Source organism: Elephas maximus, chromosome 9 (genome assembly GCF_024166365.1).
Source record: "Elephas maximus indicus isolate mEleMax1 chromosome 9, mEleMax1 primary haplotype, whole genome shotgun sequence".
Classification (NCBI taxonomy): Eukaryota; Metazoa; Chordata; class Mammalia; order Proboscidea; family Elephantidae; genus Elephas; species Elephas maximus.
This window is the reverse complement of record NC_064827.1, coordinates 110410064-110425824: the sequence shown is the minus strand read 5'-3', so window position 1 is coordinate 110425824 and position 15761 is coordinate 110410064. Positions and strand designations below refer to the sequence as shown.

The 15761-nt window shown below is 41.1% G+C and overlaps 1 protein-coding gene and 1 non-coding gene across 4 annotated transcripts in view; both read left to right on the top strand.

Annotated features, from left to right (window-relative positions):
* Nucleotides 1-15761, top strand: part of IARS1 (isoleucyl-tRNA synthetase 1) — a 119252-nt gene that overhangs the window by 70360 nt on the left and 33131 nt on the right. For all 3 annotated transcript variants that reach the window (XM_049896102.1, XM_049896101.1, XM_049896103.1), the window contains exons 20-26: nucleotides 5437-5557; nucleotides 9109-9200; nucleotides 10911-10988; nucleotides 12023-12144; nucleotides 12539-12641; nucleotides 12883-12966; nucleotides 14643-14817. In XM_049896102.1, the coding sequence (XP_049752059.1) occupies nucleotides 5437-5557; nucleotides 9109-9200; nucleotides 10911-10988; nucleotides 12023-12144; nucleotides 12539-12641; nucleotides 12883-12966; nucleotides 14643-14817 (775 nt within the window). The remainder of the gene's footprint in view (nucleotides 1-5436; nucleotides 5558-9108; nucleotides 9201-10910; nucleotides 10989-12022; nucleotides 12145-12538; nucleotides 12642-12882; nucleotides 12967-14642; nucleotides 14818-15761) is intronic.
* On the top strand, nucleotides 6852-6985 carry LOC126083505 (small nucleolar RNA SNORA84). The gene has a single exon (XR_007518847.1). It is a non-coding gene; the product is annotated as a small nucleolar RNA SNORA84 (small nucleolar RNA).

Sequence of the window (15761 nt, the reverse complement as noted above, 5' to 3'; positions counted from 1 at the left end):
TGAGAAGCTCTGGCTGAGCTCTCCATTGGAATTTATCAGTCCCCTTGGGCCGCGGGGCTGGTTCCTTCCTCCAACTGACTGTTCCAGAGCCCGTCACATTCTATTGTATATGCTCTTGTCTGTGTTTAAGAGATTTAGTTTGAAGGCAGGGCCCCAGGACTACTCACCAGTACTACTCCAGCACCCTAAAGTATTAGTTAGTTGTTGAATAATTGTGTGGCGTCGTTATCACTGCTTGGGTAGCACTGAGTCGTGGTGGTCAGTCTTCAGCAGGCAGCCTCATTCCTGTTGAACTCGACTGGCTTCAGTAGGCTAATGAGGCAGCATGTTTCACTTTAGCCATTAGAAACCTAGCAGAGGGGATTCTTAGGGTGGATTTTCCCTGTGGGTTGAGAAAGGCAGGAGTGTTCCCCAAGCTCCTGTCTTTGTGATCCTGCCACCTCCTTTGTACATGGTTCTGTGGCAAGCATGTCAATGCCATATTTCTTGGACAGGGTTTCAATTTGCATCCCGCCACTAGTGTGGGACTCTTGCCAGGTCAGACTCTTCACAGCTGAGGCAAGTCACAGATAGCCTCTGTCACCTGGCCATATTAGCAAGACTCAGGCTCCATCTGTAGAAAGTTACATCTGGAGAAGAGCCAGGTACTCCTATCCTGCCAGCCTAGTATAGTTCTGTGAGAGTACCAATTACTGTGATTTGCCATTGAGCCACCTTCAACTCATGGATACCTTAGGTATAATAGAATAAAACATTGCCTGGTTCTGTACTGTCTTCACGATCGTCAACATGTTTTAGTCCGTTGTTGTGGCAATTGAGCCAATCCATCTCATTCCCTTATTTTCACTGACCCTCTGCTTTACCAAACATGATGTCCGTTGCTCTTTCCTGAAGGTGAGTCCAAAGTAAGTGAGTCAGAGTCTCGCCGTCCTTACTTCTCAGCAACATTCTGGTTGTGTTTCTTCTAAGACTGATTACTCATTCCTTTGGCCGTCCAGGGTATATGCAGTATTTTTTGCCAGTACCACAGTTCAAACACATCAATTTTTCTGTCTTCTTTTTTCATTATTCAACTTTTTTTTTAAATGTATATTTTTATTGTGCTTTAGGTGAGGGTTTACAGAGCAAATTAGTTTTTAATTAAAACAATTAACATACATATTGTTTTGTGACATTGGTTGCCAACCCCCATGACGTGTCAACACTTTGTCCTTCTCAATCTTGGGTTCCCCATTACCAGCTTTCCCGTCCCATCCTTCCCTCTCTTCTTTGCACCTAGGCTAGCGTGCCCATTTAGTTTCATTTTGTTTTATGGGCCTGTCTCCGTCTAATCCTTGACTGAAGGGTGAACCTCAGGAGTGACTTCAATACTGAGTTAAAGGGCTGTCCAGGAGCCATCATTATCCAACTTTTGCATGCAGCTGAGGCAATTGAAGGAGCCCTGGTGACACAGTGGTTAAGTACTCAACTGCTAACTAAAAGATCGGCAGTTTGAACCCTCTAGCTGCTCTGCAGGAGAAAGATGTGGCAGTCTGCTTCTGTGAAGATTTACAGTCTCGGAAACCCTGTGGGGCAGTTCCACTCTGTCCTGTAGGGTCAGTATGAGTCAGATTTGACTGGACAGCAATGGGTTTGATTTGGCTTGAGGTGATTGAGAAGATCATAGCTTGAGTCTTGTGCACTTTAGCCATCAAAGTGATATCTTTGCTTTTTAAAATTTTAAAGAGTTCTTGTGCAGCAGATTGCCGAATGCAGTACATCATTTGATTTCTTGACTGTTTCTACCATGGGCTTTGACTTTTGATCCAAGTAGATAGATACATAAATCAAGAGGCGGTTGTTCAGACAGAACAAGGGGGTACTGATTGGCTTAAAGCCAGGAAAGGTGTGCATCAGGGTTTTATTCTTTCACCATACCTGTTCAATCTGTATGCTGAGCACATAATCCAAGAAGCTGGACTATATGAAGGAGAACGGGGCATCAGGATTGGAGGACGATTCATTAACAACCTGCGTTATGCAGATGACACAACCTTGCTTGCTGAAAGTGAAGAGGACTTGAAGCAGTTACTAACGAAGATCAAAGACCACAGCCGTCCGTGTGGATTGCACCTCAACATAAAGAAAACAAAAACCCTTACAACTGGACCAGTGAGCAAGATCATGATAAACAGAGAAAAGTTTGAAGTTGTGAAGGATTTCATTTTACTTGGATCCACAATCAACAGCCGTGGAAACAGCAGTCAAGAAATCAAAAGACACATTGCATGGGATAAATCTGCTGCAAAGGACCTCTTCAAAGTGTTGAAGAGCAAAGATGTCACCTTGAAGACTAAGGTGTGCCTGACCCAAGCCATGGTATTTTCAATCACATCATATGCGTGTGAAAGCTGGACAATGAATAAGGAAGACCGAAGAATTGACACCTTTGAATTGTGGTGTTGGCGAAGAATATTGAATATACCATGGACTGCCAAAAGAGCGAACAAACCTATCTTAGAGGAAATACAGCCAGAATGCTCCTCAGAGGCAAGGGTAGCGAGACTGCGTCTTATATACTTTGGACATGTTGTCAGGAGGGATCAGTCCCTGGAGAAGGACATCATGCTTAGCAGAGTACAGCGTCAGCGGAAAAGAGGAAGACCCTCAATAAGGTGGATTGACACAGTGGCCGCAACAATGAGCTCAAGCATAACAAGGACTGTAAGGATGGTGCAGGACCAGGCAGTGTTTCGTTCTGTTGTGCATAGGGTCGCTATGGGTCGGAACCGACTCGACGATACCCAATAACAGCAAGAATGAAAAACCTGAGAAACTCAACTTCTCCATGTATCACGATGTTGTTTATCAGACCTGTTTTGAAGATTTTAGTTTTCCTCTGCACCAACCACAAATGCAAAGATGGGGAAATTGAATATCTGTTACAGACTGCTTCAGTCTGAAATTAATCGAACGTAACAATGATAATTACTGGGAATTGGAATGTGAAAGTTGGAAAGATAGGAGGACCAGAGAAAATACTGCTGTCAGGAGGAGAATAAATCAGTCTTCACGTGCCAACTGTGTCTTGTGGAAACCTGAGAATCCCACTGTTCTATTCCCAACTATGAGGATATTAAAAATCCTCACTTTTCCACTTCTCAGTCAGCCACTCACATGACACTTCCCTCCTTGACCCTAGCCACCAGGAGATGGTTCACATCTCACAAGATAAAAGGACACCATTCTTCTGACTGCCAGATAGGCAGAAGTTAACCCCAAGCTGAGGAGCCCACACAATGCCCTTACTTCTACCTGCTGGCTGCTGCTTCAGGATGCCAGCAGGCAAGCTTGGGAGTTCATAGGACACCATTACTTTCACCTGCTGGATCCTAGAACTCCTTTGAGTCTTGATAATTGGCTGGAAGGACTCACAGAACTCTCAGAAAGTACTGTGCTTAGAATTGCAGGTGTAATATAGCAACAGGATACAAATCAGGGTTAGCATAAGTGAGGTATGCATGGGTGAGGTCCGAGAGGGTTACTGTCAGAAAGCTTCCATGTCCCAGTGGGGCGCCCTATCCTCCCACATTCATTAGCCCCCACTCATTGGCACAAATCCTCAGGAGTAGTCTGAATATTTTAATAAAGGCACCTCAGCTACTCAGGAATTCTCTCCCGGAAACAGGACAAATTGAGTTCTTGGTCTCACAGTGAGCTAGGTAATTGAAACAACACAGGAGATTGCACTGAAACAGACCCCCCCACCCCCCAGCCCACAGTGCTGTATTCTTTACCTGGCTTCCTCCCCTGCAATGCTGTGTCTCCTGCCCCCGCCTGGCCGTGCACCCCAGCTTCGCGCTTAAATCCTGCTTTGGCTTGGCGGTTTTATGTAAACCTCATTGCACCTGTAGTATGGTTAAAAATGTTGCTGACATAACTTATATGAACTCTCTACTTGTAAACCTCTTTAAAAGTAACTTGCCTGTTCACCCTTGGCGAGCAGCAGCTCCAACTGACTCCATTTCCTTGTACAACGGCATGAAGGTAGCTTTCCTGTTCTTCTGCCTCATTCTCTTTATTGGCCGGTATGAGTCATGCCAAGTAAGAACCTGGGGTTTCCACCTGGTAACATTTCGATAGAATTCTGCAAGACTAATAACTTATTCATCGGAAATAGATTTTTGCAACAACGTAATTCAAGTTGAAGCAAGTTCAAGTTGAAGCTGAAAATCAAAGCAAGTCCACGAGGGCCAGAGTGTGCCCTTCAATATATTTCACCTGAATTTAGAGACCATCTCAGAAATAGATTTGGTGTGCTAAACACCAATGACTAAAAGCCAGAAGAATTGTGGGAAAACTTCAAGGACATCATATATATATCAAAAATCACTAAAAAGACAGGAAAAAATTAGAAAGATGTCAGAAGACGCTCTGAAATTTGCTCATAAGCACAGAATAGCTAAAGCAAACAGAAGAGATGATGAGGTAAAAAAGCTGAACAGATTTCAAAGGGCAGCTCAGGAAGACAATGTAAAGAATTATGAAATGTCCAACGACCTGGAGTTAAAAAACAAAAAGGGAAGAACGCAGTCAGCATTTCTCAAGCCGAAAGAACTGAAGAGAAAATTCAAGTGTCGAGTTGCAATACTGCAGGATTTTGTGGGTAAAAATTTAATGATTCAGGAAGCATCAGAAGAAGATTAAAGGAATATAGAGTCACTGTACCAAAAAGAATTGGCCGTCGTTCCACCATTTCAGGAGGTAGCGTATGATTAAGAACCATCAGTACTGAAAGACAGAGTTCAGGCTGCACTGTAGGCGTTGATGATAAACAAGGCTCCAGGAATTGACAGAATGCCAGTTGAGTTGCTTCAACAAATGAATGCTGGAAACATTTACCCATCAATGTCAAGAGAGCACCAAAGGGTGGTAAATTGGGCAATAGAGATAGGTGAAGGGGGCCTTTAGCATAGAGGAGGATTGTCCAAAGCAAGAAGACGGATATAGAGCATTCTAGGTAGAATGAACAGCTTAAGCAAAGAAATTCCCAGCACTCATTTTTAATGTATGAATAGTGATCTGATCCTAGTTGATTTTTCTGTAGTTTCTTTCTTTGGTTTAAAACAACTAAAGCTGTGTGAACTATACTACACTAAGTACTTGAGGACAAGATTTTGGAGTATCTCAATTCTCTATGGTGTGGGGGTGTAATTTTCTCCTAGATTGTCTTGAGTCTACTCAAAAATGTAATTCATTTTTTGAGGACTTAATATCCCAACTTAGTATCTATTTTGAAAAAACTGCCAAGAATCAAATACAGATTGCTGAAAGGATCTGGGTCTTTTTTTTTTAATTTTTGCTGTTTCTATTAGTTTAATGGTTTAAAGAGTCTGTTTCTCTCACAGTAACTTCCCCCTAAGCATTCAGAATGTCTTCATAATTGTAAATCACTAGGAGGAAGAGATAGAATTCCTCTACAATGAGAACATGGCTAAAGCCAGCACCAACATCACCGACTGCTGGATCCTGTCCTGCATGCAGTCGCTCATCGGGTTCTTTGAGACAGAAATGTCAGGTAGGTCTCTTCCCGGCCGCCCTCCTTGGTATGAAGATTGTTCCTTTTTACAGTTACCTTTTTGATATTTCACCATCTCTATTCATAAACATTAAGGAAAATTTATAGAAATTTTGGAAGATACAGAGCAGTAGAAAAAGAGGAAAATACCTGCTGTCCTACCATCTAAAGAAAATATGGTTGACAGTTTTATATTTTCTTTCTCTACATAGGTTTGTTATTTTATAGTTTTCTGTATGTACTGACATTCCTGTACCCTGATTTGATTTAACATTATAACAAACAATAGTGCAAGGTTTAATAAACTCTTTATAACTTATAGTACCTAAATAATAGTATGTGTATATACTATAGTTGATTTAATTATTTCCATTTTTGGACATTTATATTGTTTTCTTAAAATATGTTTTTTAACCTCTCAAATACAATTTTGATAAGGGTAGTTCTTTGTAGAAATGTGTTTGTTTCAAGGTCTGGAGGGAGTTGTAATTTGGGGATGTCCAAATGGCATTACCTCCATGCAGAGTGCCATGATAAGCCCAGGAATTGTGGAGAGAATATAAGCTTTGGAGCTGGACAGCTATGTGTTCAAAACTCAGCTCCTAGCACTCTTTCTGCCTTGAAAAGTATTGAATCACCTTCAGAAGCCTCAGTTCCTTTATCTGTAAAATGCCTGATAGAGTTGTTCCCACCCATTGCTGTCAAGTGGATTCCAACTCACTGTGACCCCCTATAGGACAGAGAGAATTGTCCCATAGAGTTTTCAAGGAGCAGCTGGTGGTTTTGAACTACCGACCTTTTGGTTTGCAGCCAAGTTCTTAACCACTGCACCATCAGAGCTCCAGTAAGAGTTGTAGTGAAGCTTAAATGGAGATTATGTACATAAACTAACTGTCAGATGATAGTACTCAATAAGTACTATTTTAAATTTCTTTTTAGATCTACTTTTATTATTAAATAAGTAGTCCTTGTCTACTAAAATTAGACAATGCAGAAAAGCAATAATGAAATAGAAATTTCCCTGTATCTGTTACCAAGTAACAGTGAATTTGGTTTTAGATATATGTAGGATATTATATGGGTTTCCTCAAAGTTTGTGATCAATACAACCATATGTCAAGATGAAAATTTCCAGAAACTATTGACTAGGATACCTAAGATGGGCCTGACTCTAAATGAAGACAAAATGAGCCTCATGAAGTAAGTGGGCAGAGTACTCTGGGTCACAATGAAGGGGAGAGGAGATTGCATCCCTGTGGCTGACCTGGGGAGATTAGCCCTCCCTCCACCCCACGCCCTGTGGTTACTGGATGCTGTTGTGCAGGTACAGCTCTCCAGTGGATAGCAATGGGCCAGAGCATTACTGTGATGTATGCATGGGGGCTGTTCCTCCTCAGCAGCCGCCATAGCCCGGTCACTGGTACATGGCTCTTCCTGGAATGGTCGGTGACCCTTACACTGGGTCTTTGTGTTTAGCACAATAGGACTATTAATCCAAGAAAATTAAACATTTATAAGGATCATATAACTTTCAAAATGGTGGTCAAACGGTGAAAACAGGCTGCGGCTCTGCTTTTAAGGAGTTGTTGGAAACTCAGAAATCCATGTTAATGAATGTGGATAGAGCGGTCATGGTCGTTCTACAAGGCAGCAGAGGGCAGACTCGAACTGGCAATGGCAGCACTAGGGATGCACTGTGCTTTCCCCTCAATGCCTGGGCCCTGCTTCCGTCCACTTTTCTCTCTTTGTGAACGATGAGTGAGGAGGAAGCAGTGGTGGAGATTGTTGCCCTAGGACCTCCGCCACCTTTAGGCTCCAGCCACAGCCATCAAACCTCCTCTGTGAAGCCAGGTCTAAGAGTGCATACACCACAGCTGGAAGACCATCTCTCTGTGGTCAGCCTGGTGTTAGAACGTGTACACACCACCTGGCTGTACCCCTCGTGGAGATGGTGCGGCGGGAGGCAGCACACACAGACTTAAGATACAGACTGCGGACCCAGACTGCCTAGGTTCAGATGCAGTTCTCCCCCGCCCGCGTGTCAGCTTCGTGGCCCCAGCACGCTCATCAGTGAAGAGGGCACAGTGGTAGTGCCTGCCGTGTGGAGGTGTGAGGACTAAATCGTGAGCGTACCTTGAAGAGTTTGCAGTTACTACTAGTGGTTTCAGCAGTCGCTGCTTCTGCTGCTATTTAATGACTACTCGGTACATGCCAGGTTCATTCACTCGGAGTCGAAACCTGAACGCAGAAAACTCTCGGTTCCTAGAAGGTTAAAAGTGTAGTGAACCCTGGGAATAATTTAGACAGATCTTTCTGTCACAGATTAGACCCGGAAGCTCAGATCACTGACATCGCCTGTCTAGGAACTCGTGATCCGTTAGCGACTCTGGCCTAGGGACTTAACCGCGTCAGCGCCTCAGCCTGGTCTTTGTGAGCCTGGCACCTCCACATGTCCCAGGCACTGCCCTTTGCAGTTTCTTGCCTCTTTAGACCTGGAGCATCATTTAACATTCCCTGGAATTTTTTCATTAAAACTGTATTTGTTTATAATTTTAGGCTTTATTCTTTTTGTTGTTGGTATTAGTTTTTGTGCAACAGATTATAGACAGGTCAGTGAGGGAATGCTTAAAATAAGCCTGTGCCTCAAACAAGATTGGCTAGATGCCTTTACTTTCCTACTTGTCTTCTGAGCTCCTCAGGTGAGCCTTCAAATCCTTCTAATTCTTCAAAACTCTCCTTTCATTCCACTACCTTCTTTAGCTTTCTTTACTATTTTAACCTTTAGAAAGCCCCTTCTGTTTTATTCGTATCCTGTGCCAGAGTTTCTCAGCAGCAGCACTGTTGACATTTTGGGCTCTATCATTCTGATAGGAGCTGTCTGTGCGTTGTCGGATGTTTAGCAGCATTCCTGACCTCTACCCACTAGGTGCCAGGTGTACCCTCTCCCCAAGTTGTGTCAACCAAAAATGTTTCCAAACATTGCCAAATGCCTCCTAGAGGGCAAAATTGCTGCTGGTTGAGAACCACTGGCCTGTGCTATGCCTCTTAGTATCTAATTAAAGCCTTTTTCTTTGTTAGTCGAAGTGCATGTAGTGTAATGGGAAGAAGCTGCAGTCTTGTCAGCCTTCCTTACTGCACTGCTCCATGGAAATGGTGCCTCCTGAAGTTGTGCGCTGGGCAGCTTTCAGCTTTTCACCACACGTACTGTGGGTCTAGTTATTAACAGTGTATCCTCTGGCACATCACTTACTTGTTTGACCCTCAGTTTTTCTCACCGTCCAGTGGGGGTTTATGAGTCATGTATAATGTGGTTATGACTGTTAAATGAGGTTTTATATACAAGCGGTCAACATCTTGACTGCCACAGTACATCCTGAGTAAATCAGCTGTTTATTATGCTGACTGTCACTTTGCCTCTTCTTTTCTCCTAGTAAGAGTAGAGGCCCTTGGATAGCAGGAACTGCCTGCTCTTTATTTTTATCCAGTCCTCTCCAGAACCCCCTAAATTCTTAGTATATACTTGCTGCCTGGTTAATTTGTCTTACTTTTAGCTTATAGGCTTTATACTGTGGTGCCTCGCCTGGTCAAATTTGTGGATATTTTGACCAACTGGTATGTCAGAATGAACCGCAGGAGGTTAAAGGTAAGTACAGACTGCTCTGTTGGAAAGCAAAAAACATGAAGTTTGAGAGCTGAGAAAAAATGAGAACATCCAAATGGAAGGGAGTGTTTGCAAATGTTCTCAGTTACTGGAAGCCGTCTTTTTCTTTTACCTTGTGTATTAACTGTCACCATTCAAAGTTGTCCTGGTGGCACAACAGTTAAGCTGCCGGTCACAAGGTTGGCAGTTTGAACCAATCAGTTCTGCAGGGGGAAAAACCTGGCGATCTACTCCCATAAAGATGACAGCTTAGAAAACCCTATGGGGCAGCCCTACTCTGTCATACAGAGTTGCTGTGTGTGGGAATCGCCTTGACGGCATATAATAGCAGCGCCATTCACTGGGGACCTACCTATAAGTTCTACAGGTCATGTTGCATATTTTCAAAACAGAATTATGGAAATGCCATATTGGAATGTCTCAAGGGCCCTTAAGACTAAACTGAGCAGACCTCTTCAACTCAGAAATAAATTCATGCAAATATTTTGCAAAAGTTGTCAGGTATGGCCGTGATCTTGAAGGAGCAACCTTTCCTTCTCCTGCCAGGGAGTGAGTTATTGAGTATTCCTGGACAAAAGTCTTCTTTAAGCCTGTTGGAGATTTAAGATGAGCCAAGCATGGGTCCTGGTCCCAGGATTTAAGCTGTGGACATACATAACTATGGTATAAGACAGAAAGTGATAGATACACTTAGTACAAGGCCAGATAAAGGCTTCCAGTGGTCATCATTCCCACCTTAATGTTTGTTGAAATTTAAGTTATGAAACAGTAATTTTATTTATGTTTAAATCCAGCATATACACACCATGCACACGTGTGTGTATACATAAACGTATACATATGTATGTACATACGTGTATCTGGAGTGACATAGACTAAAATGTTTACAGTCATATCTCTGGGTAACTTAATTATAGTCAATTTTTATTTTATTACTATATTTACATTTTTCCTACAGTGAATAAGTGTAATTATAAACAATACACAGTATATACTTTTTCTATTTAATAAGAAATCTTACCTAAAGGTACTTTAAAATTTTCTGTTAGCAGCTGTTTCTGTTGCATGTGAATCCGTTTTATCCTCAAGTCAGAATAACACTTTTTTTTTGGTAGTTTTGTGTCCTTTTAATAAACACACTTGCATAGTTATAATTTTGTAAAAATAAAAACAACTTACCTCATTCAAAGCATGCACAACTTTTGCACAATCTCAATTTCTTTAAAACTATGGCTTTCAAGACACACCCAATAAAAATGTAAGGCAGATAGCACTTGGCAAAAATTTAGTAATTTATTACAATGCAGTAGCATCATAGCAGCATCTGCTAACGCTACTTCAGGCTTTCCAGCACTGGAAAAGAGTGTAACCTTTTGAACATCTTTGGCCCTGCCGCCCACCTTTACGTCAGATGTACAGAGCCGCTTTCCATGCTCTCTGCCTCAGAGATGGGAGATAATAAGGGGGTTGGACAACGCCCATCCCTTTTCTGAGTTCTCATCACACTTGGATGGCAATGGTCAGACTACCTGTGATTGTTGTTTTCTCAGTTGTTCTGTCTGTGTGCTGTCTTCTCTCTGTAGGCTGCCTCTTTTTTATAAACTTCTTAGAATAGTTTTATGATTAAAACATTTATTTTTAGCATTTTAATGTTTATGAATAGGCAGATTTCTGACCTTTTCTGTTCTCTAGGGTGAAAATGGGACAGAGGATTGTATTATGGCCTTGGAAACCTTGTTTAGCGTTCTGCTTTCTTTGTGCAGACTTATGGTAAGATGCTTGACCTCTTTCTAAGATTCTTTGGCCTTGTGGGCAGCCACGCGATACCATATTACTTTTGCTTCCTCCATCTACAGTCTCCATGGCATGCTGTCTACTCTGTATTTGTTCCACAAGAAATAGAAATAGGAGTTTTAAAACAACTTATATCTCTAGTTCCTTTTCAGAAATCTCGTTAGCTTATGTATGTTGAGTAAGGACTAAGAAACATCGGCTTCAGCAGCTGGAGTCTTTCTTATAGTCCCTGGCACTACCACCCAGGGAAGGTCCTCGGGTCAAGACTGAGGGCCTGCAGTTCCCTTTGAAATAACATACCTCATCTTAATGTGGATTGCCGTAGTTATCCGGGGAGAATGGGAAGGTACTTAAACTGGCTAACCACAGAAACATATCAAAGGCAATATTTTAAATTAATATCAACAGGAAAATATATAATTCTTTGGGGCATGTTTCTACAGCTTAAAACACTAATTAAGTAGTGTAATAGGGAAAAATCTCCCGTTTTACCCATGTATTCTATCTCTGCTGCTCTGATGTATAAGCCTTCTGTTCATTGGCATCACATGCAGTTCATGAGAACCTGATCGAGTCCTGTGCATACCTGGGACCTTCCCTGCACTGTCTCACTCACTGTTCACCACTGTCCTGTGAAACAGATGGCCTTTTCCTGTTGAGAGATGAGGTTTCTGAGGCTTAGGGACAGACAGGCCTCTCTGCATACCTATGTGGCTGATAAGTGGTAAGCTGAGTGTAAAGCCAGGTCTGTGGCTCCTGGTTTTTATTACGGACATCCTCAAGGAGGCTGGAGGTGCTTTAGGTCCTGCTGATGGGCTTCACAGATGTCCAGCTCCCCAAATCAAAACGAGGCCATTTCTTCTCCCTAGGCTATGTTTAGTCTCCTAATGTCCATTTTGGGTGTGTTACTATGTCATTCTCCAGAATGTTCAGATGAAGGTTTTCAGTCTAAGTAAGATCAGTTGATGTTGCCTGTGTGTGAATGAATGGTGTTATCTGTTCTCATCTAGGCTCCCTATACACCTTTTCTCACGGAATTGATGTATCAGAATCTAAAGATGCTGATCGATCCAGTTTCTGTCCAGGACAAGGACATACTCAGTATTCACTACCTCATGTTACCCCACGTTCGGTAAGAATGAAGCACAGGTAAACCAGAGCCATGCACGTGTGGGGCCCCCAGCCTCACGGCATCCTGGCTGGGGGAGGAACGAGGAGAGTGGGCATTCCCTGCCCCAGCCCCTTCCTGCCCTGCCTCCCACCTCAGCTGGTGCTCAGGCTACAGGGTGGGAGATAGGAGGGCCGTGGACTGCCTCATTAGAGCTCTGGGAGGTGGGTATGGCTGGGCCCATTGGTGGCTACCTTGGGTGCTGCTGGGCACTGAGCAGCAGGCTTGAGCGCTAGTTTTCTCCTAGCTGCTTCACCAGGTCCTGAGCTTGATCTGCTTCCTTGCTTAAACCTCGTGGTATATGGTATTTTCTTGTTTTAAATCTCTTTTCTTTCCTACCCCTGCCTCTACTAATCAGAGAGGAATTGTTGGACAAGAAAACTGAAAGTGCAGTGTCCAGAATGCAGTCTGTGATAGAACTTGGGCGAGTGATCCGAGACCGCAAAACTATTCCAATAAAGGTTTGAAATTTAATTTTTATTTTACATCACACAGACCTAAATAATTACGTCTTTGGAATGTTTTCTAAATGTAAAGACCTTCCAGCAATGGCATAAATTTTTTTTTTCTCTTCTGTAAGAACGGTGTACTAGCTGAGACAGATAGGAGCTGAAATTCAAATAAAACATTCAACATTCCATTTTTCCGCAGTTCAGGGACCTGGTTGTTTAGTGAACTTTTTCCCCTCTCTTTTCCTCCTAGTACCCTTTGAAAGAAATTGTGGTTATCCACCAAGACCCAGAAGCTCTTAAAGATATCAGATCTTTAGAGAAGTATATCATTGAGGTAAGATAGATGATTTATCTGTTTGGCGTCGAAATAGACTTCCTACTTGGAAAAGATTATTTTGATTAATACTCTTTAATTAAGTACACTTTGAGTTATAATTTATTATTTTTCTCGAATATTGTTGTGTACCTGTAACAAATTTAACAGTATCCATAAAATTTTACACTTTGCTTAGAATCATCATAAATTTTAATAATGTAATTATGATTCTTTAATAGAGATTTCAAAATCAGTGAATTTCTTTACCTTATTTGGATTATTTATTGCCTTCATCCACTTCTTCCCCCAAAATACTTTTTGATAATTAACCAACAAAAAAAAAATAATTGTTCCTTCAAATTATACAAGTAGCAGATGAATACATATTAGTTACAAATAGTTCAAACACTAGCATGGAGTATACACAATAAAAAGTGAGTCTCTTTCTACCCCATTCTGCTCTCTGAGGCCTCGCCTTCCTCCTAGAGAAGTTCACTCTTCTGTCTAGTGAATTCACTGGTGTTCTGGGCCTTCATACATATGTGCACACATATCTGCATACGTATACACATACGCACACACACACGATTGTGGTTTTATTTATGCATATAGAGGATCACTATATGCAAGTCTGTAATCTTGCTTTTTTTCACTTTATATCTTAAAGGGCATCCCATCTAATAACAGAGAGCTCTATTCTTTTTAGTAACTGCATACTGTTCGCTTTCTGGATGCATCATAATATATTTGTTCAGAATTTAGGTTTATGAATATCAGGTAGTTTCCTAGCAGTAGAATCTTAGGGTCAAAATTTTAAAATATAGCATCAGTTACCCTCACAAGATGCTTTATTCTGTTACGTTTTGGAAATAAAAATATTATTTAACTTCATTTTTTTTTCTTCCCACACCAAATATTTTAGTCCATTTTTGTAGGATATATTAATTTCCATATTTGATTTTGAATTGCTGGAGAATTCCAGACAAATATTAGAAACCAGAAAGTTAAGGAGATTATAAATTCTGTAATTAATGCCTTTAGACATGGAAAGAAATTTAGTGTTTTTTAAAAAATAAAATATCTTAATCACTTTTAATGGGATCAGTTAATTTAGTTAAATATAATTGGCAGAACTAGATGTTCTGCTAGTATTTGCTTCAGTCTGTAGTTCTCATGATCCATAGTTTCATATCTCTTACTGTACTGTCACCATTCCCTGCTGCATCCATAGCCCTTAACTAACATGATGGAGGGACAAAATGCTACGATTAGCTGATTCTTCTGGTTGATAGTTAACATGTGGTATTCTACAATTGCTTCAGCAGAGGTTACCCCTGAAAGATGAAGTTTGTATTTCCAATTCTTAGAATCCTTGTCAGTTATGCCTAGCCATCTTACTTGATCTCAACAAGAATGACTTTTGTAATTTACTCTTCTAAGGTGTACAATTCAGTAGTTTTTTAGTATTTTGCCAAGTTGTGCAACCATCACTGTCTCAATTTTAGAACATTTCCAGCCATCCCCAACAAGAAAACCAGTCACACTCCATCTGCCCCTCAATTTGGAAACAACATTTGAATTGTTTCTACTTTTTTGTTATTATGAATAAGGTTGCTGTGAACATTTACGTGCAAGTTTTTGTGTGGACATACATTTTCAGTTATTTTTTGTTTTCTCGTGTCCACCAACTATAGGAATTGAATGTTCGGGAAGTTACACTGTCTACAGATAAAAATAAATATGGCATCCGGCTGAAGGCCGAACCTGATCACATGGTCCTTGGGAAGCGACTGAAAGGAGCCTTTAAAGCAGTGATGACCTCTATCAAGCAGTTGAGTGATGAGGAGCTGGAACAGTTCCAAAAGAACGGTCAGTATTTGGTGTGATGGCACTGCTGCTCTCCGCATGCAGATAGATCTGCACCGTGGTTAGGCATTCATTTGACTTTTACTGTCACATCCTATTCTTAAATAATTTTTTTTTTCTGATTAAAAAAATGTTTATATAGTTCTGATAATACAGGAAAATTTAAGAAGAAAAGAAAAATGATCTTAACCCACTACCATCCATTAACATAGGGTGAGTGACTACTGTGTGCTGTTTAGCATTCTGGGTGCTGGGCCCCTGTTAAAATTCTGATTTATTTCTTCCAGTTACATGTAGAGTCATAATTATAGCCTTACGATATTGAGATCACGCTGTAATTTTAAACTTCACTTTTATATATTTTTCATGATATATATCTTTATTCATCTTTTTGTTTTACATTTTTCACTTTACGTCATAAATTTTTTATGTCATTGGTCTTGGAAAATGCTATTTTAATAGCTGCATAGTTTTCCTTCATATGGTTACATTTTAATGTATTTTACCAGTCCTTTTTTTTTTTTGCTGATGCTTTAAATTTTTCCATTTTTTTTAGTGTTATAAATAATATTGCAGTGCATATTGGGGAAACCCTGGTGGCATAGTGGTTAAGTGCTACAGCTGCTAACCAAGAGGTTGGCAGTTCATAACCTCCAGGTGCTCCTTGGAAACTCTATCGGGCAGTTCTACTCTGTCCTGTAGGGCTGCTATGAGTCAGAATCGACTTTACAGCAGTGGGTGTGTAGTGTGGTGTGTGCATATTGGAGCATATAAAACTTTGGTGAAATTTATTTCGTTAGGCTCTATTTCTAGATAGATATTACTCAATCAAATGAGTGAACCATAGTTTACTGTTGAATTCCGCAAATGGTGATGTGTGCCTAGAAAATTTACCCTAGTGCTGAGAGAGCCAGAATCTTCATTACAAACCAATGGGTACGTAGAGC